This window comes from Rhinoraja longicauda, chromosome 31 (assembly GCF_053455715.1).
Source record: "Rhinoraja longicauda isolate Sanriku21f chromosome 31, sRhiLon1.1, whole genome shotgun sequence".
Lineage (NCBI taxonomy): Eukaryota > Metazoa > Chordata > Chondrichthyes > Rajiformes > Arhynchobatidae > Rhinoraja > Rhinoraja longicauda.
In genome coordinates this window covers 10,749,229-10,771,223 of record NC_135983.1, presented here as the reverse complement: position 1 = coordinate 10,771,223, position 21,995 = coordinate 10,749,229, and the positions used below count along the sequence as shown (strand labels likewise).

At 46.9% G+C, this 21,995-nt stretch overlaps 1 protein-coding gene across 8 annotated transcripts in view; it reads left to right on the top strand.

Annotated features, from left to right (window-relative positions):
- Positions 1-21,545, top strand: part of LOC144608223 (regulator of G-protein signaling 3-like) — a 235,762-nt gene extending 214,217 nt beyond the window's left edge. For 4 of the 8 annotated variants that reach the window (XM_078425800.1, XM_078425792.1, XM_078425793.1 and 1 more), the window contains 5 exons: positions 9,854-9,930; positions 15,773-15,874; positions 17,781-17,842; positions 19,538-19,704; positions 20,126-21,545. In XM_078425800.1, coding sequence (XP_078281926.1) covers positions 9,854-9,930; positions 15,773-15,874; positions 17,781-17,842; positions 19,538-19,704; positions 20,126-20,311 — 594 coding nt within the window. In that variant the 3' untranslated portion in view covers positions 20,312-21,545. Of the gene's footprint in view, positions 1-9,509; positions 9,555-9,853; positions 9,931-12,504; positions 12,619-14,749; positions 15,211-15,772; positions 15,875-17,780; positions 17,843-19,537; positions 19,705-20,125 lie in introns of those variants that run through there. The other 4 variants (XM_078425797.1, XM_078425796.1, XM_078425798.1 and 1 more) reach the window with 4 other exon arrangements.
- The last annotated feature ends 450 nt before the right edge of the window (positions 21,546-21,995 follow it).

Genomic DNA, 21,995 nt, shown 5'->3' with positions numbered 1-21,995 from the left:
ATACTTGCCATATTTTCATTTATTTACAAGGGATAAAAGATTAATGAAGTAAACCAAAGACAGAGAGACCAGAGTGGGATTATGACAGAGAATTAAACTGACAGGTGGTTCAGGACTCATGGTCACTTCTGAAAGCAAGATCCAGCCTGCGTTTGGTCTCTGAGATAAACATAGAAACATAGAAAATAGGTGCATGAGTAGGCCATTCGGCCCTTCGAACCGGCACCACCATTCAATATGATCATGGCTGATCATCCAAAATCCCAAATCATCCAGCTGCCAAAAGTATGGCAGTGAACCTTACCAATCCAGAATTATACTTCAAGAAAGCAGTAACCTACCATTTGAGGCAGTTATTAAGAAATCATTTAAAGTCAGTATTCAAACCTTTCTTTAAATCAAAACACTGCAGATGCTGGAAATCTGAACATAGAAACATAGAAACATATAGGTGCAGGAGTAGGCCATTCGGCCCTTCGAGCCTGCACCACCATTCATCCAGCTCAGTAACCTATACCTGCCTTCTCTCCATACCCCCTGATCCCTTTAGCGAAAAGGGCCACATCTAACTCCCTCTTAAATATAGCCAATGAACTGGCCTCAACTACCTTCTGTGGCAGAGAATTCCACAGACTCACCACTCTCTGTGTGAAGAAATGTTTTCTCATCTCGGTCCTAAAAGACTTCCCCCTTATCCTTATCCTGAAATATTAACTCCACAGAAGCAGTTGAAAATTGTCGCATTTTCCGATAGATTTTAGCTTCCACTGTCTTCTGTTTTGACTGCTATTAAATATGTGTACATTTTAAAGATGTACAAGTGTGGGGGATTGGTTGAGCTTTTGGTACACGAGGAAATCTTTGATCTTGCAGACGCTGTTCATATATTTGCATTTTGGGTGCGTGGTACATAATAACATACAAAAATATATATTTTATTGTGTTCGGCACTGAGAATTCTTGGTTTAACCTGGTTGTGGATTCCCTCGGGCTTTAGGGAGCAGTTTCCTAACCTACTGCGCTGTGGTGCTGCTTCCAGAAGCCTCATGAATTTTAACCATTTTACTAGACCAAGGGGACTCGTAGGGCCCAAACCTCTCCTCCCCACTCCCCTCCCCCCCCCCCCTCTCTCCCAAAGGGACAATGGTGAGTACGGTGGGCCTAAAATTATCGCGCCGCCGTGTACCATTTTGGTTGTAGTTCAGGAACGAACAAACAAACAAACAAACGGAAGTTTCAGTATGTAGATTGAACCAGATTACAGGGAGAATTCTGAGCATTGACACCCGATCTTTTGCTGATTACGCCCTTTGTGTCTTTGAGAGATTTTTTACAGGAGTTCTGAATGGCGTACGTGAACAGGCCACTTCCACGCACTTGTCCGCTTTCTGTTAAGAAAAATAAGGAAATGTTTAACCATTTGGAATTTAAGTATCGTGTTCATTGCGTCGCCTGCTCTGCCTTCTCCCTCCCTGGCCCAATGTGAGAAGTTGGCAACTACAATGTGATCTTTGCATCAGGCTGCATCTCTGGAGAACATGGATGCGTGACGTTTCGAGTCAAGACTCTTCTTCAGGTAGATAGGAAAGTTGGAAGAGGGGTGGGGCAGGACAAAACCTGGCTGGTAATAGTCCAACTCAAATTATCGAGATTATAGTTTAGTTTAGTTTAGTTTAGTTGAGAGGTACAATGTGGCAACACGTCCCTCACACCACCGAATCCACGCCGACCACGTTTTCCCAGTTTCGCATCCTACGCACTAGGGGTGATTCACAGAAGCCCATTAGCCTACAAACCGGCACGTCTTTAGAATGTGGGAGGAAACCGGAGCACCCGGAGAAAACCCACGTGGTCACAGGGAGAACATGCGAACTCCACACAGGCAGTACCCGAGGTCTTTGGCACTGTTAAGGCAGCAGCTCTACCGCTGTGCCACTGTGCAGGCAGTTGTGTGATTATGTAAGGGAACTTCTTATCAACAGTACAATGTACAAGAGATTTCTGATCACAAGGCAGTGAATCTGCCAATTTTAATTTCTGCATCCCCACCTGGATGTGCACTCATTTCTCTCACAATCCTTCCCCCACCCACCCCCTTACCCCACCCCCCTGTATCCTTCCACGTATATCTGTTTAAGACATGTTTGTACACAGAGGGTGGTGGGTGTCTGGAACACACTGCCAGGAGTTGTGGTGGAGGCAGATACGATAGTGGGATATAAGATACGTTTAGATGGGCACATGGATGTGCAGAGAATGGAGGGATATGGATCATGTGCAGGCAGAGGAGATTAGTTCATCTTGGCATCATGTTCAGCACAGACGTTGTGGGCCGAAGGGCCTGTCCCTATGCTGTGCAGTTCTACGTACAATGACATTGTTTTCATGGGAAGGAAGAAGTTGTTCAATGGCGTTGTTGAAGTGGCTGAAAATAAACTTGTGACGGCACTGAGTCTGACACAACACTGCCCCTTCAAGGCCTCAGGGTGATCCTAGCACCAAACGGGGAGGCGGGGGAGGACAGACAGTTATGTGTGTCAGGGTGGGGACCAGGAGGGACTGAACGACACCTGGTGCTGAGAGACGGTGGGAAAAGGATTCCCGGAGACATTCTGGAGAAGTTGGCAAAGTGGCACAGTGGGTAGAGCCACTGTCTCAGAGCGCCAGAGACCCCGGTTCGATCCTGACCTCAGGTGCTGACAGTGTGAGATCTGCACGTTCTCCCTGTGCGTGGATTTCTTCCGGTTGCTCCAGTTTGCTCCCACATGCCATTTGTCATAAGGTCATAAAGAATAGGAGCAGAATTAGGCCATTCGGCCCATCAAGTCTACTCCGCCATTCAATCACGGCTGATCTATCTCCCTCCTAACCCCATTCTCCTGCCTTCTCCCCATAACCTCCCCATTAGTTAATTGGCCTCTGTAAATTGCCACTGGTGTGGGTGCTGAGGTGGGATAACATAGAACTAGTGTGAACGATGGTCGACGTGGACTCAGTGGGCCGGAGGGCCCGTTTCCATGCTGTATCTTTCAATTAATGAATAATTCTGAACAACGTTAGCCATTATGCATCACGCTAACCTAGAAGTGTAAGAAAATAACTGCAGATGCTGGTACAAATCGAAGGTATTTATTTCACAAAATGCTGGAGTAACTCAGCAGGTCAGGCAGCATCTCAGGAGAGAAGGAATGGGTGACGATTCGGGTCGAGACCCTTCTTCAGTCTGAAGAAGGGTCTCGACCCATTCCTTCTCTCCTGAGATGTTGCCCGACCTGCTGAGTTACTCCAGCATTTTGTGAAATGCTAACCTAGAAAGTCATGTCATGCACAACCCAAAAGAATCTGCCCTAATCACAGGCTGGTGCGTTTATTCTTACTGTATCGAGGTGTTGGAAAGGAGTTGTAACACAGAACACACATAACCGGGTGACCGATGGTCGGCATGGGCTCGATGGGCCGAAGGTCCTGGGTCCATACTGTATCTCTAATCTAATTACGACTGGAAAATCTGCTCCATGTAAATAAATAAAATCCCTTGTGCCATCCACATGCCCCTGTAACTGGAAAAATCGTGTATTGTGGATCGAGTCTGAGAAGACAAATTAGCGCATGGAATTGCAAATGGTTCTCCATGTGACTGGAGCAATGAGGCTCCCAGTTTTATACCATCAAGTGTGGATGTTTGGATACCAGCTGTTCACAACGGCACACAAAACAGTATCAATGGCAATGTCCAAATAGAGTTATTCAGATGGACAATATTAAAGCTCAATAACAAAACATTTGCAGTCTAAATACAGGTTATTTACCAGGACTGAGTAATTACGTCATTGGAAAAATAGCTTATTGAAAAGCTCTGTTAGTTTAAAAGAACAGAAGCTGCCAAGCTGCTGGTGTACATTAGAATATGTAGTTGAACTGTTTTTGTTTTAGAAATAGTTTTTTTTAAATTACGATAATTTAATCTTATTTTTTCTTCACCTTCTCAGATTTACTCAGGTACCTTCATTTAGAGTTTAGAGATACAGTGTGGAAACAGGCCCTTCAGCCCACTGAGTCCATGCCAACCCATCAATCACCCATACATGCTAGTTCTGTGTTATCCCAATTTTGCAACCTGCACACCAGGGGCATTTTACAAAGTCAATTAAAACCTACAACCCAACATGTCTTTGGAGTGTGGGAGGAAACCGGAGCACCCGGAGAAAACCCACGTGGTCACAGGGAGAACGTACAAACTCCATACAGACAGTACTCGGGGTCATGATCGAACCCGGGTCTCTGGCGCTGTAAGGCAGCAGCTCTTCACCACCGTGCCACTCATTTATACCCACATTCAAAATGCATGGAGGGCTGTCCCCACCGGACTCTGGCCTTCATTGTCCAGCGGTGGAAGGCCCCTAGACTGTGGCCCTCCCCCACAGAGCCTTGGCGTTAGCTGCACCAAGCTTCAGTGCGTCCCTCAGCACGTACTCCTGCAATCTGCAGCGGGCCAGACGGCAACATTCCCCGACGGACAGCTCGCTCTGCCGGGTGATCAACAAGTTTCGGACAGACCAAAGAGTATCTTTCACCGAGTTGATGACCTTCCAGCAGCACTGGATGCCCCGTCTCCCAATGTGTCCCTGGGAACAGTCCGTAAACCAGAGAATCCTCTGTTACAGGGTTATTCGGGATAACCCTTGCATCATTCTTTACTAAACCTCCCTGTACATGGGCGATGCCACCGTCTTCTGCTCGGATCCAGGGTCGGTCCGCAGATTGATTAGCGTCTGCGACCAGTCTGAGTCGGCCACGGGAGCCAAGGTCAACCGCAGGAAGTGCAAAGCCATGCTCTTCGTCAACTGGCCCGACCGATCTCCGTCCCCTTCACCATCAAGCCTGACCTGGTGCAGGTGCCGGAGATCTGGTGCAGACTGAAATTGTCTAGACGTGAGGTAGACACAAAACGCTGGAGTAACTCAGCGGGTCAGGCAGCATCTCGGGGAGAGAAGGAATGGTTGACGTTTCGGGTCGAGACTCTTCTTCAGACTGGTCTAGATGTACCTCCTCTGTTGATGGATCGCTGCTGCATGGGGCAGCCATTTGTGGACTGGCTTTTACCACACACCCCCTCCCTAATAAAACAGGCAAAGACAGAACTTTCAACATACGATGTGGAGGTGTGTCAAGGACATATAATAATAATAATAATAATACATTTTATTTATATAGCGCTTTTCATATACTCAAAGACGCTTTACAGAGATTTTGAGAACATAGGGAAATTAATAAATAGATAAATAAGTAAATAAATAAATGAACAGTAGGTGAGGTGACCTTCAGTGGTTGAAGGCAGTACTGAACAGGTGAGACTTCAGCGATGTTTTGAATGTGGTGAGTGTGGGGGAGTCTCTAACGGTTTGGGGTAGTGAGTTCCATAGGGTGGGAGCAGCGATGGAGAAAGCCCTGTCCCCCCAGGATCTGAGTTTAGTCCGGATGTGGGGGGATAGGAGATTGGCAGCGGCAGAGCGGAGGGTGCAGGTGGGAGTGTGCCTGTGGAGGAGGTCGGTCAGGTAGGATGGGGCCAGGTTATGGAGGGCTTTGTAGGTTATGAGGAGGATTTTGTACTGGATTCTCTGGGGGATGGGGAGCCAGTGGAGTTTATAAAGGACGGGGGTGATATGGTCACGGATCGAGGTGTGTGTGAGTAGACGGGCAGCGGAGTTTTGAATGTATTGAAGTTTATTGATGATTTTTGAGGGTGCGCCATAGAGGAGGCTGTTGCAGTAGTCCAGACGGGAGGTGATGAAGGCGTGGATGAGGGTTTCTGCAGCTGTGGAGGAGAGGGATGGACGGAGACGGGCAATGTTTTTGAGGTGGAAGAAGGCTGTCTTTGTGATGTGTTTGATGTGTTTGTCGAAGGAGAGGGTTTGATCAAGGATGATTCCAAGATTCCGGATGTGAGGTGAGGTGGATACTGGGAGACCATCAATGTTGAGGATGAAGTTTTGGGTGGATTTGGTGAGCATTTTTGGACCAATGATGATGATTTCAGATTTGTTGCAATTGAGTTTGAGGAAGTTTGATTGAAGCCAAGATTTTATTTCAGTAATGCAGTTTGTCAGTGTAGAGTGTGTGATGAGAATATGTTATGAGAATAGCAAATATACAGTGACAGCTATAAAGAAAGCAATTTAAAAATAAACGTTTAACATTAATTATCTTGCACAGTAAGACATAATGAACCAAATGAACAACAGAAAATTAGCGTGGTAGAGCAAGTTAATAAAATATACAATCATTATTATATTTACCAAAAAGACTGACTGGCTTCCAGATGTTGCAATATTCTTTTGAAATCAGAACTGAAATTTGTTCTTTAGAAGGTAGATTGAATATTGAATGACAATGGGAGGAAGAGGTATTTTATTCAATGGATTTGTATGGGAAAAAAAGAGTTAGAAGCCATGCATTGACAGACTTCCTCAACTCTGTATGTACAAAGCCTTTGAATAAAATGGCAGGAAATCAGAGGAGACAGACTCGAAGCTTGAAAAACAATCGTTGTTTGCAGCACAAAACTGGGTGTACAGCGGAAAGCCAGAGCTTGGAGGTAAACACAAAGTGTTGGGGGAACTCAGTGGCTCAGGCAGCATCTGTGGAGGGAATGGTCAGATGCCATATTGGGTGAGGGCTCCTTCTGATGAGTTTGAAGAAGAGTCCCAACCCAAAGCATCGCCTGTCTGTTCCCTCAACAGGTGCTGCCTGACCTGCTGAGTTCCTCCGGCACTTTTGGGTTTTGCTCCAGACTCCAGCACCTGCATTCTCCTAGTTTAGTTTAGTTTAGTTTATTGCCACGTGTACCGAGGTACGGTGAAAAGCTTGTGTTGCGCGCTATCCAGTCAGCGGAAAGACAATATATGATCACAATCGAGCCGTCCACAGTGTACAGATACAGGATAAAGGGAATAACCTTTCTGTCAGAGTAGAGATTTGAACGAGTGGAGGGATTGTAATGCGTGATTGCAGATCCACCTCTGTGACCAGCACCCAAAGAGACGCCTGGGTTGAGTGCCATCTTTGTGTCTGCAGTCAGACCTTTAACGAACCCCTGGAAGAGGAGTGAAATCGTTGGCTATTTCTCATGTAATGCTTCAATTACATTTGCCGACACATACTAAACTGAACTAAGTTGACTGGCCCGCATCCTGACATACTCTAGGGGCGAGTGGAATCAAGGGATGTGGGGAGAAGGCAGGCACAGGTTACTGATTGTGGATGATCAGCCATGATCACAATGAATGGCGGTGCTGGCTCGAAGGGCCAAATGGCCTCCTCCTGCACCTATTGTCTATGTTTCTAACTCAGAGGGGGTTCCACTTCATCTCCACTGCTTGTATCATGTCCTCCCAGGCAGCCCCTTCACTTCACTGTTCACTATTTTTACAAAAGGCACAAAGTGCTGGGGTAACTCAGCGGGTCAGGCAGCATCCCTGGAAAAACATGGAGAGGTGACATTTCAGGTTTGGACCCTTCTTCAGGTTGGGAGAAGGTGTCCCAACCTGAAACATTACCTATCCATGTTCTCCGGGGATGCTGCCTGGTGGAAGAACTGGAGATATATTTCCTGGATGGTGTGCGTGCGTGTACAGGAAGGAACTGCAGATGCTGGTTTCCACCGAGGATGGGTACAAAAAGTTGGAGTAACTCTTCGGAGAGAAGGAATGGGTGACGTTTCGGGTCGAGGCCCTTCTTCAGACCGAGAGTCAGGGGAGAGGGAAACGAGATATGGAAGGGGGATAAGGAAAATGTGGAAAGAACAGATCAAAGCAGACGATGATCAAGGAAATGTACAATGGGTTCATTGTTGGATGAGAGGAAGATGACAATGAGGCATACAAACAGTAAAATTAATCAGGACAATGCAACAGGGAGGAGAACTCGGGTGGCCATTCCTTACTGGCAAAATGATGCTCCCACGACAGCTGAGATACGCTGCTTTAGTGTAGCAGATAAAACCCAGTTAGCTGTGCAGTGTGGCTGAGGGATGTTACAGTAGCCAGTGCAGGATATCAGGATGGTCTTGGCTCGAGTAAAGATGGGAGAAAGCAGGGGAGATGCTCAAAGAGCAACTTCAATTACTTTTTCCATCTCATAAGTTCATAAGTGTTCGGTGCAGAATGAGGCCACTCAGCCCATCCAGTCGACTCCCCCATTCAATCACGGCCGATCTATTTCTCCCTCCTAACCCCATTCTCCTGCCTTCCCATCGCCCCTGACAACAGTACTAATCGAGAATCTATCTATCTCTGCCTCGAGACTATCCTTTGACTTCGGCTCCGCAGCCTTCTGTGGCAATGAATTCCTCAATGAATCTCCCGTAACTGCCTGCAAAAAGTGTTCCTGCTCCTGGAGTCTCTGAGGTCGGCTGGTGCAGGCCAGCTGTGCGGAGATCCTCAGAATAAAAGGGCTAACCTTTAGAACGGAGATGTGGAGGAATTTCCTTAGCCAGCGGGTGGTGAATCTGTAGGATTCATTGCCAAGTTGGCGGCCAAGTCTTCGGGTATTCGGGCAGCACGGTGGTGCAGCGGTAAAGTTGCTGCCTTACAGCGAATGCAGCGCCGGAGACTCACGTTCGATCCTGACTACGGGTGCCGTCTGTACGGTGTTTGTACGTTCTCCCCGTGACCTGCGTGGGTTTTCTCCGAGATCTTCAGTTTCCTCCCACACTCCAAAGACGTACAGGTTTGTAGGTTAATTGACTGGGTAAATGTAAAAATTGTCCCTGGTGTGTGTAGGACATTTTAATGTGCGGGGATCGCTGGGCGGCACGGACTCGGTGGGCCGAAGGGCCTGTTTCCGCGCTGTATCTCTAAATCTAAACAAAATCTATTCTTAAAGCAGAAATTGGCAGGTTCTTGATTAGGGAGAATATCAAAGATTACGAGAAGAAGGCAGGAGAGGGAAAAATAGGTCATGAATAGAAAATGGCGGGGTCAACTCAATGGGCCGAATGGTCTCATTTTGCTCCTATGTCTTCTGGTCTTCCGACATAACTGTTTTTGATTCCCCAAGCAAAGTAGGCGTAAGTTAGAGAGGGGCATCTCCAGATAAACAGCACTGAATGTTGGCTGTGATGAAGGGGAAAGGATTTAGAACTGGGGTAAATCGGAAGTAAAGCTGATTCTGAATTCATTAGCTGAGTTGATTAATGATGAATGCACACTTTCCTGATGGGCAATAATGAAGTTCTGTGGGAAGGATATGTTCCTTTGCTGCCTTTAACCAGACAACTATTTCTTTGAATCAAACTGTGAAACCGTTAAGTTCTTATCGATGAACTGATCCTGTTAACTGTTACAGCTTTTGGTGCTTTCTGTCGAGTTATTGTTCGCTGCTTTGCGGAGCAAACTTGTAAAAAAGAAAGGCATAAAGTCAAGATATTTCATTATTGGATAAAATTAGAGCCACCCACTGCAAAGCAGCCAATCATGGGGATTCCAGTTCATTTGCTGTTCGTTAGTTTGCGAGCCAAGTCAGAACGAGAGTGGCTGCAGCGATTTTATTTTGAGGTGAGAAAAGCGTTTGGCCACATCGACAAAAGAAAAACCTAAAAATCTGCTCAGTTTTTCAGAAAGAATCTGTGCCAAAGCCTGGCCATTCAGCCCATGTTTCTGGACGTGCGCGTGTGTGTTTGTTGACTGTCCAGAATGCAGTGTAGTGCGGGCTTGGGGCGGTTTGTAACATCATTGAGGACCTTGTGAGTGAAGGGGATGTAAAGTAAGCAACAGTGGAATACAGTGAAGAGAGATCGAGGGGATCTCCTAATCCACAGCCCATGATGCAGACTGTGTTTTTACTCCTTCCCCAGCAGATGACAGGAGCAGATTCAAACCACGGGTTCGGCGATGCTGAAGCAGGCTCCAAGAAGAAGAAGTCCAAAAACCTGTAAGTCTGACCGTTTTGTTTGAAGCCGTGTTTGCTGTGAGCGTTCTTGGGTCATTTTCTCTCTGTTAGTTTGTGAAGAACTGTTGACTTATGTTCTGTTTAATCCCTGTCTGTCAGGGATTAATCATCTTTGATTAAAGTAGGCTACGTTTTCTTCCCCCGAGAAGAAATCTGATTCCAGCTGTAAACCTGAAACATCCTTCTCTCTCTCTCTCTCTCTCTCTCTCTCTCTCTCTCTCTCTCTCTCTCTCTCTCTCTCTCTCTCTCTCTCTCTCTCCTCTCTCTCTCTCCCTCTCCCTCTCTCCCTCTCCCTCTCTCTCCCTCCCTCTCTCCCTCTCTCCCTCTCTTCCTCTCTTCCTCTCTTCCTCCCTCTCCCTCTCTTCCTCCCTCTCTCCCTCTCTCTCCCACTCTCTCCCCCCCTCTCCCCCCCCCCTCTCTCTCTCTCTCTCTCTCCCTCTCTCTCTCTCGCGCGCGCGTTTAAAACATGTCCCATAATTGATCCATTAAATGTCCAGAGAGGAAATAACTTCCAGCTAATGTCGAGGTTCCTCTGATGTATTTTGATGGTTTAAAGTAGAGGAGCAAACACAATCACAGGGAAATTGATCCATATTACGTCAATGTTCAAGCTAAGCACACTTTTGCAAAGGATCTTGAGTTTCATTAGCGGCGAGGGTTAAGGTCGGAGGCAGGAAGGATGAAATGGGATCTTGAGGACCTACTGCGTTAAAACAATGCAGATGGGGCCAACTTAATATTACAGCTGTTTCTATTCACTAATAACGAGGGGAAGGAACCTGGAGTAGATTAAATGCAGAAAATAAATAAAGAAAATAAAAAGAATGCCATTTTAAACTGCTTAAAATATTTTAATTTTTAAAATATTTTCATTTTTTAATATTTAAAATTTTTAACTATTTTAATTTTTAACTATTTTCATTTTAAAATATTTTTAATTTTTAACTTTTCATTTTTTCAATATTTTTAATTTTTAAATATTTTCAATTTTTAATATTTTCAGTTTAAAACGACACCGTGCTGGCAAATTTGACTTTACATGAAAATGAAATGTTCAGCTTCATCTTGTGACATTTCAACTTATTACATAGTTAATACGGCCTTTATTAATTAGGGTCTTTTTAAAGTTTGGTGTTGCTTTGTGCAATATGTAGGATTCCCTTTCATTGTTTCTTTTTGACAAAGTATTTGTTAATGAAAGGTGTAGATATTTGTCTCAAATTAAATGAAGTCATTGAAACCAGAGATCATATAACAGGAACAGGCCTTTTGGTCCACAGTGTTTGGGCTGAACGTTTTGCCTAGTTGAAAACAAATCTCCCCTGCCTGCACATTCCCTTCTGCATGTTTCAAATGCCACTATCATATTTGCCTCCACCACCACCCCTGGCAATATGTTCCAGGCGCCCACATGCTCTGCGTAAATAACCTGCCCCACACATCTCCTTTAAACACAAAATGCTGAAACAACTCAGCGGGGCAGGCAGCATCCTTGGATATATTTCCTGGATGGTGCGTGTGTGTAGGAAGGAACTGCAGATGCTGGTTTACACCGAAGATAGATACAAAAAGCTGGAGTAACTCTTCGGAGAGAAGGAATAGGTGACGTTCGGGTCGAGACCCTTCTTCAGACTGCAGTCCGAAACATCATCCATTCCTTCTATCCAAGGATGCGGCCTGTCCTGCTGAGTTGCCCCAGCATTTTGTGTCTCTCTTCGGTTTAAACCAGCATCTGCAGTTCCTTCCCACAACATCTCCTTTAAACGTCGCCATCCAATCTTTGACATTTCCACCCTGGGGGATAAAGGTTCTGAAATGAAAAAAATGTCTTTTGTCTTTCGACTCCAACGGTAAGATTTGAAATAATACATTCAGAGGGAGCTTCTTTGATTTTAAGCACACGATATAATTCTGCCCAGTTCCCGGATATCTTGACAGAAGTTTTCAACATCATCGAGAGTCCGTCTCTGCTTTGTGCAGAAACAAAACAATTCTTGGGACTAGTGTAGATGGGGCATTTTGGTCGGCATGGACAAATTGGACTGAGATGCTGTGCTTTCGGACTCTCTGGCGTACTGGTATGCACCAGTAGGTGGAAGCAATACCCAGCAATGAAGAGGCAAACCCAGATAACGTTGTTTAACTTTAGAGTTAACCGATCCGACTTGCCCACACCGACCAACATGTCCCATCTACACTGGTCCCACCTGCCTGCGTTTGGCCTGTGTGTTCCTCTAAACCTGTCCCAGTCGTGTACCTGTTTATAATTGTTTCTCAAACGTTGCCTCAACTACCCCCTCTGGCAGCTCGTCCCACACACCCATACATGTGTGAAACCAATACTCGTGGTCAGTGCAAGGTTAAAAAGGAACGCAATTGTGGAGTCACTGAATGCCCCGCCGCATGCAGCTGCTGCACAGTGGAAACGATGATGGGAGAGAGAGAGTCAGTTCCCCTCTCTGTACAGTCTGTTATCAGACGCGGCAGTCTTATTGGCTCTGGTTTTGGCACTCACCCAACCCACGCTTACTACTTAATCTGCCTTGCTGGAAGAGATTATCAATAGAAGCATCCGACTCAAAAACACAGCACTCGTAAAAGACCGCCTGCTCAGAGCCTAGTCCAAATGCTGCACACTATGGTGGACTTTACAGAAAGATACCTTGAAAGGTAGGGCTGAGGCGCCGAGAAGACGTTATATGTCGAGTTAGAATTTAATTGCGGGAGTTTGTTTGTTCTGCAGCGAAATTTCTGGCATTTATTATCTTTAAAAGGTGTAACACGTTCAAACGCGAGGGAGAAAAACTTGCAGTGCCTCTTGTTAAATATTTGCAGTTATCTTATAAATGATCACATTAAATGCCCTTTGGAAAGCTTTCAACTACCACATTGCTTAGGAATTTTGTGGCAAGTTAATGCTCCCAGCGAGAAAAATAATTTAATTCTGCTGCCTTCTGCAAGGAAGACTTAGTTTTAACAGTCTGCCTTTCATTACAGTGGAGTTGAAGGAGATGTATTTTTTACATATGCTTTCTTTTAGTATTGGATTGGAATAGCAAGAGGCTCAATTGATTTATAAATATCTTAACTTCTAGCCGAGCAGCGGTGGAATAATTGTGTCCCAGTTCAGCGACGTGGAGCATGTGATGGGATGGATTGTGTAGGATATTTTCTTTGGAGATAATGACATCCCACCGGTTGCCTTAAATGGGAGAGTGATTCATATATGTTTCCCTCTTTTTGACATTACCTTATCGGAACCAGTTGCCACGTCCATCCATCGGCAATGCCTGTCTATGTTTGGCCTCATGGTGCCAGTGGTAATGTTGATTGTTACATGAATGGTTGCTGATTCCTTTGCTGTGTGTCAGTGTTAACAAAATGATTGAAGAATAGTTGGCTGCTGTCACTATACCAGATGCCTCCGTGCTCATATGCCCCTTTCAAATGGGGGGAAACAAAAAAATAATCCCGTGAGGAAATTGAGGAAGCAATTTCCTTAGGAATCTCGTAAGGAAATTGAGGAGGCAGCAGAATTATTTAAAACATGCTTTGTGTCTTTTCGAATAGTTTCAGATTTTGCTGTGTATTAGAGTTCCAGTCGTTGCTCTTTCTGCCAACACTCGCCGTCAAACACAACTTCACATCAGCTGCAGGGAGACAAAGAAAACACCCCCCCCCCCCCCCCCACCAATGTCCCCTCTGTAATTCCCTCTGTAATTCCCTCTGTAATATAAATCAACTTGGGTCAAATAGTTATCGCGCCTCTTTCCAATCTCCTTTAAGATCAGAGGCAGGGTTTTTGCAGATAACCCCATATCATTTACTTTAGAGATAAAGGGATAATTTACAGAAGCCAATTAATCTACCAATCTGCACCTTTTTGAAATGTGGGAGGAAACCGGAGCACCCGGAGAAGACCCGCGGGGTCGCGGGGAGAGCGTACAAACTTCCGTGCAGACAGCACCCGAGGTCAGGATCGAACCCGGGTCTCTCCGGCGCTGTAAGGCAGCAACTCTGCCGCTGTGTGCCGCCAGTTCGGAGATGATAAGATTTATATTTCAACTCAAGTTTACGTAACAGCCCGGGCAGTAATTGCACTTCAAGAGTCAAGAGTATTTTATTGTCGTATGTCCCCAATATAGATCCCCGACATCCTTACTCGCAGCAGCACAGCAGATATGTAAACATATTACTCTGCAAACCCCATAATAAACAACAACAAAAAGCAGTCAATCTATCAACCAAACAGAAACATAAATAGACAATAGTAGTGCAAAGTCAAAAATAATGTCCCCGAGTTTATATAATTCGGTTGCAGTGTTTAATAGCCTGATGTTTGCAGGGGGAAAGACTGCTCCTGATCTTGGACGTTATCGTTTTCAAGCTCCTAATCCTCCTTCATTAATATTGACTCTTTATTAATGATAACCTCTGGTTGTTATTAATATTCTTTCAAACACTTTTTGCAAAAATCTTTTCTTTCACCCATTTATTCTGTCAGGACGCACAAACAAAGACACGGACTTGACTGTGTGCTCTGCCAGATTGCCAACGGGGATTTGGAGTCGACTTAATTGAACATTGTTTTCCACTTAACCCATTTCATCATGGTTTCAATGACGAGCCCCCTTTCTCTCCCGCCAGAGGAAAGTATTTTGATTTGTTGCTGTGGCAACCAGTTGAAAGGTGTGAACCGAAAATAGTGTTCCAGCGTGAATTAGCGTGGCACTCGTCGAAGTGATTTACTGAGCAAAGTAGGGGCAAGGCTGACTTGCAGTGAGTCAGGTATGCTCTCCCTTTGAGTTGTCACTCCTACTTCCTGAACGCAAATACTCCAGGGCAGGCAGGCAGGCAGGCAGCCAGTAGAGCAGAGAGAGCGAGCTGTAGTGCAGACTGGCCCCTGCACACACCACCCCACACACACACACACACACACGTTAGCTCCTCTCTGGGCCAGGCAGCACATTTCCACGGGTCACAAGGATGTTTGAAGACCCAGGCGGGTGCAAGGACTGAGCAGAAGTTGCTCAAGACGCTGAATCCCGCCGCCGTCCCCCTTCAACCGAGGGCTGGGACAAGTACCCTCGATACCAGACTGCTGGACGAGCCCAGACTGCCAAGGAAGATGCCGTTCTTCAGAGATTTGCCAAAGTCCCGGCCGCACGAATACCACTCGGAGAAGCTCTTGAGCCTGTTGCAGTGTCCCAGCGCCGGCGGCGGCGGCGGCGGCGGTCTGCACCGGCGGCACACCATGAAAGAGTAAGTCGAGGGGTGGTCCCCCCCCCCCCATACTCGGACAATGCAGCCAGTGGAGAAGGTGCCCTCCACTTTACTGCTCCATCGCCAAGAAGCAGAACGCCCTCCACGTCTTACAGTGAGCCCCTGAGGTCTCCCAACGTCCCAGGACAGGGCAAAGGGAGTGTGGAGTGTTTCAACTATGCATTCAAGCGAGAGCTGGATAGAGCTCTTAAGGATAGAGGAGTCAGGGGGTATGGGGAGAATGGGCAGGAACGGGGTACTGATTGTGAATGATCAGCCATGATCACATTGAATGGCGGTGCGTACAGGCTCGAAGGGCTGAATGGCCTCCTCCTGCATCTATTGTCCACACTTCGGGCAATGATGGGGAGGCTTGTTGTTTGTTTGGCAGGTCACGCCTGTGACTGTGTGTGTGTGTGTGTGATGTATCTGATGCATGCACCTCCTGTGCGCGCACTGACTGACTCAGTGAAGAGAATGACCACCTTCAAATAAACTTAAGTGTAAGAAAATAACTGCAGGTAAACAGCATTTAACCCTTGCGCCTCTTTGTTTTGAACAGAGCCAAAGATATGAAAAACCGCTTGGGATTTCTGCGCCGTCGAAACGACTCGGGCCCGGGGGGTAACGCGGCCAAACTGGACAAAGTCGCCAAATCTCTGAAGTAAGTTTTTTTTTTTTTTTAAGGCTTTCTCGTTTTGCGCTTTCTGTTTCAAAAACGCCAACGCACGGGGGGAAGTCGGAGGGATTAGAGTGATCCCTCGACACCACCAACTCAGCAGTGACACATAGTATAAGAAAATAACTGCAGATGCTGGTACAAATCGATTTATTCACAAAATGCTGGAGTAAGAGACTGAGTCTGAAGAAGGGTCTCGACCCAAAACGTCACCCATTCCTTCTCTCCCGAGATGCTGCCTGACCTGCTGAGTTACTCCAGCATTTTGTGGATAAACCAGCAATGACACAATACAGCGGAAAGCTGGGTACATGCATTTCCAACAACGAAGCAAAAGGCTCCTCATTTTCCCAACTCCTCCACAGTCACTCGTTCTAAATCAATGAGTGGCGAGAGATGATGGATTTAAACGGGCCACACACGCACCACATACACGTACAGTATTCCGCTTGGGTAGCTAACACCCCAATAGAATGGACATTGAATTCTCCAATTTTAGGTAACTCACCAACAACCATCCTTCACCTTCCTTCCCCTCCCTCCCTCTCTTCCCCGGTATTCCACCTGGATGTGCACTCATTTCTCACACAATTCTGTCTCCCCTTCCCCTCCACCCCAGTCCCCTTCCACTTTATCCCTTCCTCTGGCTTCACAATTTACGCCTCCCCTCTCCTGATCTCACGCCCTTCTGTCTCTTCATCTCTGGCCTTTGTCCAGCCACCTGTAAAACAACCCCCGCGCCCCACCCACCACACCTGTATCCACCTATCACTTGTTCACTTGCCTGGTTTCATCCCGTCCCCACCTCTCCTCCAGCTTTCTTCCTCTACTGCAATCAATCTGAGGAAATATCCTGAAAGGTCACCTGTCCATGTTCTCCAGAGACGCCACCTGACCCGCTGAGTTACTCCAGCATTTTGTGGGGGGGGGGTTTTGCTCAAGATTCCAGCATCTGCAGTTCCCTGTGACAACGAATCTAACCCTAATGCACAGAGCAGGTTTTTCTTTTCTAATGGGCAGATGACGTTTTGGGTCAGGGGCCCTTCTTAAGACTCGAAACATCACCCGTCCATCCCCACCATAGATGCGGGGTGATCTCTGGTCCGCGCAGGGCCGAAGGGCCTGTTTCCGCGCTGTATCTCTACACCAAACTGAGAAAGACGCTGATTTTTTTAAACTATGAAAACCAGCATTTGCCGTCCCTTCTGTCCAAAGAATTCTCGGTCGGACTGACTGTTGAGTTTGGGCTTTGTGAATGCGGAGCCTGTCCTTGTGTTGGAGAGGTGTGCTGGCAGTGCTGGCAGTGCTGGCTGAAAGCTGAGAATGTGCACACTGCTGTGTACAAAGCTCGCTCTGTCAACTCCGCGAGCAAACTCTGGCTCTGCGTCTTGTCCGGGGTGCTGGAAGCACGCCCAGGAAAGTCTGCATTTGCCTGCAAATCTCCACAAGAGATGTATTTACCTATCAGCTGTCTAGTAGTTGTCAACCAGACAGTGTTGAAGTCATGCCCTGTGATGCACGAAACCCTCTCCACGCGAGCGCAGATTGGAAGTTGGAAGGAAAACCGAGGCGACGGATTTGTGAGCTCCGACCCCTCCAAGGTGTCTCTCGGCCATAAATCACTGGCGAGAGGGATTGTGGAATACATTCCTGAGCAGTTTGGGTGGATCGGAGTTGCTTTAAAGCCCTGCTCACTGCTGAGCGGCTTCCAAGGCAGGTTTTCCGATTGGAACTCGACTTCAGGGCTGGCGTGGGAGGATTAGCTGGAGGTTCAGGCGAGTTTCTGGGACTCCCCGACTGATCAGGGCCGGTCACTGACCGCTGGGGGCAGAATCGCCTCAGAATCTGCAAGGATGTGTCGCTAAATAACCTGCCCTTTCTTTGTCTGCAGACCCTCGTATGAAGAGGCCATAAAATGGGGAGAGTCTCTGGAGAAACTTCTCGTCCACAAATGTAAGCACTTTGTCCCACATTAATAACGCTGCATTGAGCTAATCTGTCACCGTTGTAGTTTCACAGATCTTTGAATGAATGTGAGGTGGCTAATGTTAAATTTATTAGAGTAGATTTTCTGGGATAAGACTTTCTAGTTGGTTCTGGTAATTTTATCAGAGAGACCCCTGGCCGTGTCAACACGCATGTGTCCGCTGTGCTGACGTGTGCCTGACACGCCGGCATTCCTGTGTGTGACACGTGTGCCGTCACGCAAGCACCTGCCGCGTGTTCCCGTTGTGTCAACACGCGTGGCCACTGCTTGCATGCATGTGCCTGCCATGTCACACCATCATTCACTTGCCTGACACGTGTGCCTGCTGTGCCAACATGCATGTGCTCGCATTGCCAACCCGCCCGGATCCGACACGCGTGTGCCCACCCTTGCACGCGTGTAACTGCCAGCTTGATTTTAAATGCAGATTGCGGTCTGGCGTAAAGCAAGCTTGCCACACCAGTTGAGTAAGCTTGGTCCTGGGAGTCGGCATCATTGGGTCCATCAGGCCAAGGAACGTTGCTAATTCCATTCATTAATTCAGCTTGGAATATTTCCAAACAATTCATCTGAACCACAAAGACAGGAACCTTTCACGGGATCAGATGTTTTATCATTTACTCAGGATTTGTTACTCTACCCCAATCTAAATTGAAGGTAGTTTTTACCCATTTAAAATCATTTGGGTATTTTGTAATTTTTTTTAAATCATCGCTCACCGGTGACCTGTCTATCATGTTTTGCTTATGATCCAAGTTACAGCTTGGAAGCTGATCAAGGGATACTTTAAAAGGGGCTTTTTATAAATCTATATATTTAAAGCGTTATGCTGGTTCAGCACACATGTTCTATTTGGGAGATGCAGGAACCCCTGACAGTGTGAGGCAGGGAAATGGACATGATTTGCAGCATTATCGCCATTTGCAAATTGACTGCCTCTATTTAGAATAGAGGTGGATGATTTATACACTTGTTTAGTTTAGAGACACAGCGCGGAAACAGGCCCTTCGGCCCACCGAGTCCGCTCTGACCAGCGATCCCTGCACATTAACACTATCCTACAGGATACTAGGGCCACCAGGGACAATTTTACACTTGTACCAGGCCAATTGTACGTTTTTGGAGTGTGGGAGGAAACCGAAGATCTCGGAGAAAACCCACGCAGGTCACGGGGGGAACGTACAAACTCCGTACTGACAGCACCAGTAGTCAGGATAAAACCCGGGACCCGGGTCTCCGGCACTGTGAGGCAGCAACTATACCGCTGCGCCATCGTGCTGCCCTTGAGGGAGTCTCTAAAAAGGGCAAACTATTCAAGTTGGTGTTTTTCTCAAGGGTAGAACCTTGCATGCCGACACCATACACAGGAATCTCCACTGTCTCTGAAATGCAATGTGGGATGTAGGAGGAAACCGGAGCACCCAGAGAAAACCCACGTGGTCACAGGGAGAATGTACAAACTCCATACCCGTAGTTAGGATCAAACCGGGTCTCTGGCGCTGTGAGGCAGCAACTCTAGCGCTGCGCCACCGTGCTGCCCTATCTCCAGTTTTCTCCGTTCTGTTAAGGGAAGTCCATGTTTTGCATTGTCCAAGAGCCAGTCTTGTCTTTGCTGCTGTGTACCTGTCCACTCCACTCACACCACCCTGCTTCTCTTACAGACGGTTTAGCAGCATTCCGGGCGTTTCTACGCACAGAATTCAGTGAAGAGAACCTGGAGTTCTGGCTGGCATGCGAGGACTACAAAAAAGCCAAGTCGCAATCCAAGATGATCTCCAAGTCCAAGAAAATATTTGGGGAATATATCGCCATTCAGTCCTGCAAAGAGGTAAAACATATCCCTCGTGGGGTTTTTTTTGTGGGGATATTACATTCAGGCAGCAGGGCTAATCAAGGGGAAAATGTAGATGCGGCATATCTGGCTTTTCCAAAAAGCATCAGCTTTTGCAAGGAAGATAGACACAAAGTGCTGGAGAAACTCAGTGGATCAGGCGACATCTCCAGAGAAACAGACTAGGTGACGTTTCGGGGCGCGACCCTTCTTCAGACTCGAGAAGAGACGAAGGAGGTTCTCCACCCAAAACGTCACCTTTTCCGTTTCTCCAGAGTGACCCGCTGAGTCTCTCCAGCATTTTGTGTCTATCTTCGGTGTGAACCAGTATCTGCACTCTACCCGAGAGAGTGTAACTTCAAATACCAATTCCGCTGACTGTTTGTTTGACCGAATGTCATTTTCTGTGGCTTTTCAGGTTAATTTGGACTCCTACACAAGGGAACACACCAAGGAGAACCTGCAGAAGGTCTCTCGTTCCTGCTTTGACCTTGCGCAGAAAAGGATATACGGGCTGATGGAGAAGGACTCTTACCCACGGTTCCTGCGGTCGGACCTCTACTTGGATTTGATAAACCAGAAGAAAAACAGTCCGTCGTCGTAGAGAGGCACATCTCTATCCCTGACAGCCATTTGGGACAAATTAAATGTTGTGTTTACATTATTAGAGCGAGAGAAGACTGTCGTTGATCATCTCTGAGACTTTGAAACCTTCTCCAACGCATTGAACCCAGATGAGGGTCTTGGAGATGAGTGGACATGGACTGGGCTTGACAGTCAGGGACTGTTTACAGGAGAATCCTGCTCGGGGTCCCCGCTAACATGGGGGTAGCGTTGGTTTGCGTTCCTTTATCTGTGCTTGTGCAAACCGCAGCAGCAGGACCTGCGGGCGCCGCAGGCAGCCAAAGCAGTTAATCTTTGTTCTTCCAAGACGACGTGATATACTCGGCTTTCCTCGTGTGGAGCAGTGGGAGCAGCAACGGGCAACTCTCCCTGGGAGGGGGGGGGGGGGGGGGTCCCCAGACCATCGACACGGAGAAAGCGAAGATCGTTATTAAAAGCTGTGCTTTCAGGAACTGCCCAGAGCTCGACTCTGCCTCGACTTGCTGTGTAAGACTTAGACGGCCACAAGTCTGTTCCAAGATACTACATCGAAAGACGCTTTCTGCAGATGATGGTACGGGACCTCCCGTGTCCGTCTGTGACTCCATAACCATAGGTAGAACCAAGTGCTCGTGCAGCAGAATCCTATTAACAGCTTTGTCATGTGCCGGGGGAAGAGTGAGCTATTTATTTCTATAACCAGATGCTTGATGCATTTTCCATTAGGAAAATATTCCTTGTTTTCTTCCATGTGTCGAAGTGCAATATTTCGGAGGTATTTCTTTACCTTATGGTTAATTATGTGTCATTTGTAATATTTTTTTTCTGGAGGCTGTACAAATTATGTTGAAATCTAAATGTACTGTTAATGTTTAATGGCAGTCCCTATCCCAGCAGCGGGCAGCTGGGATATTCCAACAGCAGTCCCTATCCCAGCAGCGGGCAGCTGGGATATTCCAACTGTGTCTACATAGTTCCTCTCAATATATTTTTTTGAGTTTAAGGTTCCTAACATGAGACGGTAGGTCGATAAATAAATGTTGATATCGACATGGCCTCAGTGCTAAAGCGCGGTGATGGAGAGCCAGCTGGGGAATGGTTTCCTCAGGCCATTGTTTGGGCAACATTGGATTTGAGGAAGGCCTTTGGTCAACTTCCATTGTTTACAGTGCAGTTTCTCCGTGAAACAAGAAGCCGACCGTTTTGTCCCGGCAAGTGGTAAATAAAGAATTGTCAAAGAACAATTTATTGACTTTTCCTGTGGTTATTCCTTCAATGCCTGTCCGTCGTTTACTGACTACCCGCATCGATGGTTTGGAGTGCCGTGGTTTTATTATTTTCTTTATTCATTGGCTTTGCAAGTGTGACGTAGAGCACAGGAGCAGGCCATTCTGCCCACAATGTCTGTGCTGAACACGATGCCAAGGCCAACTCCTATCTGCCTGCTTACCCTTGTACCCCTCCATTCCCTGCATATCCATGTGCCTATCCATAAGGTCTCTTCAATGCCTCTATTTTATCAGCCTCCATCGCCACCCCCAGGCAGTGCGTAGGATAGTGTTTGTGTGCGGGGATCGCTGGTCAGGGCGGACTCGGTGGGCTGAAGGGCCTGTTTACATGTCGTATCTCTAAACTCAACTAAACTGTCCTGTTATCTGATGGAGATGACCACTTCGACCCCTGGT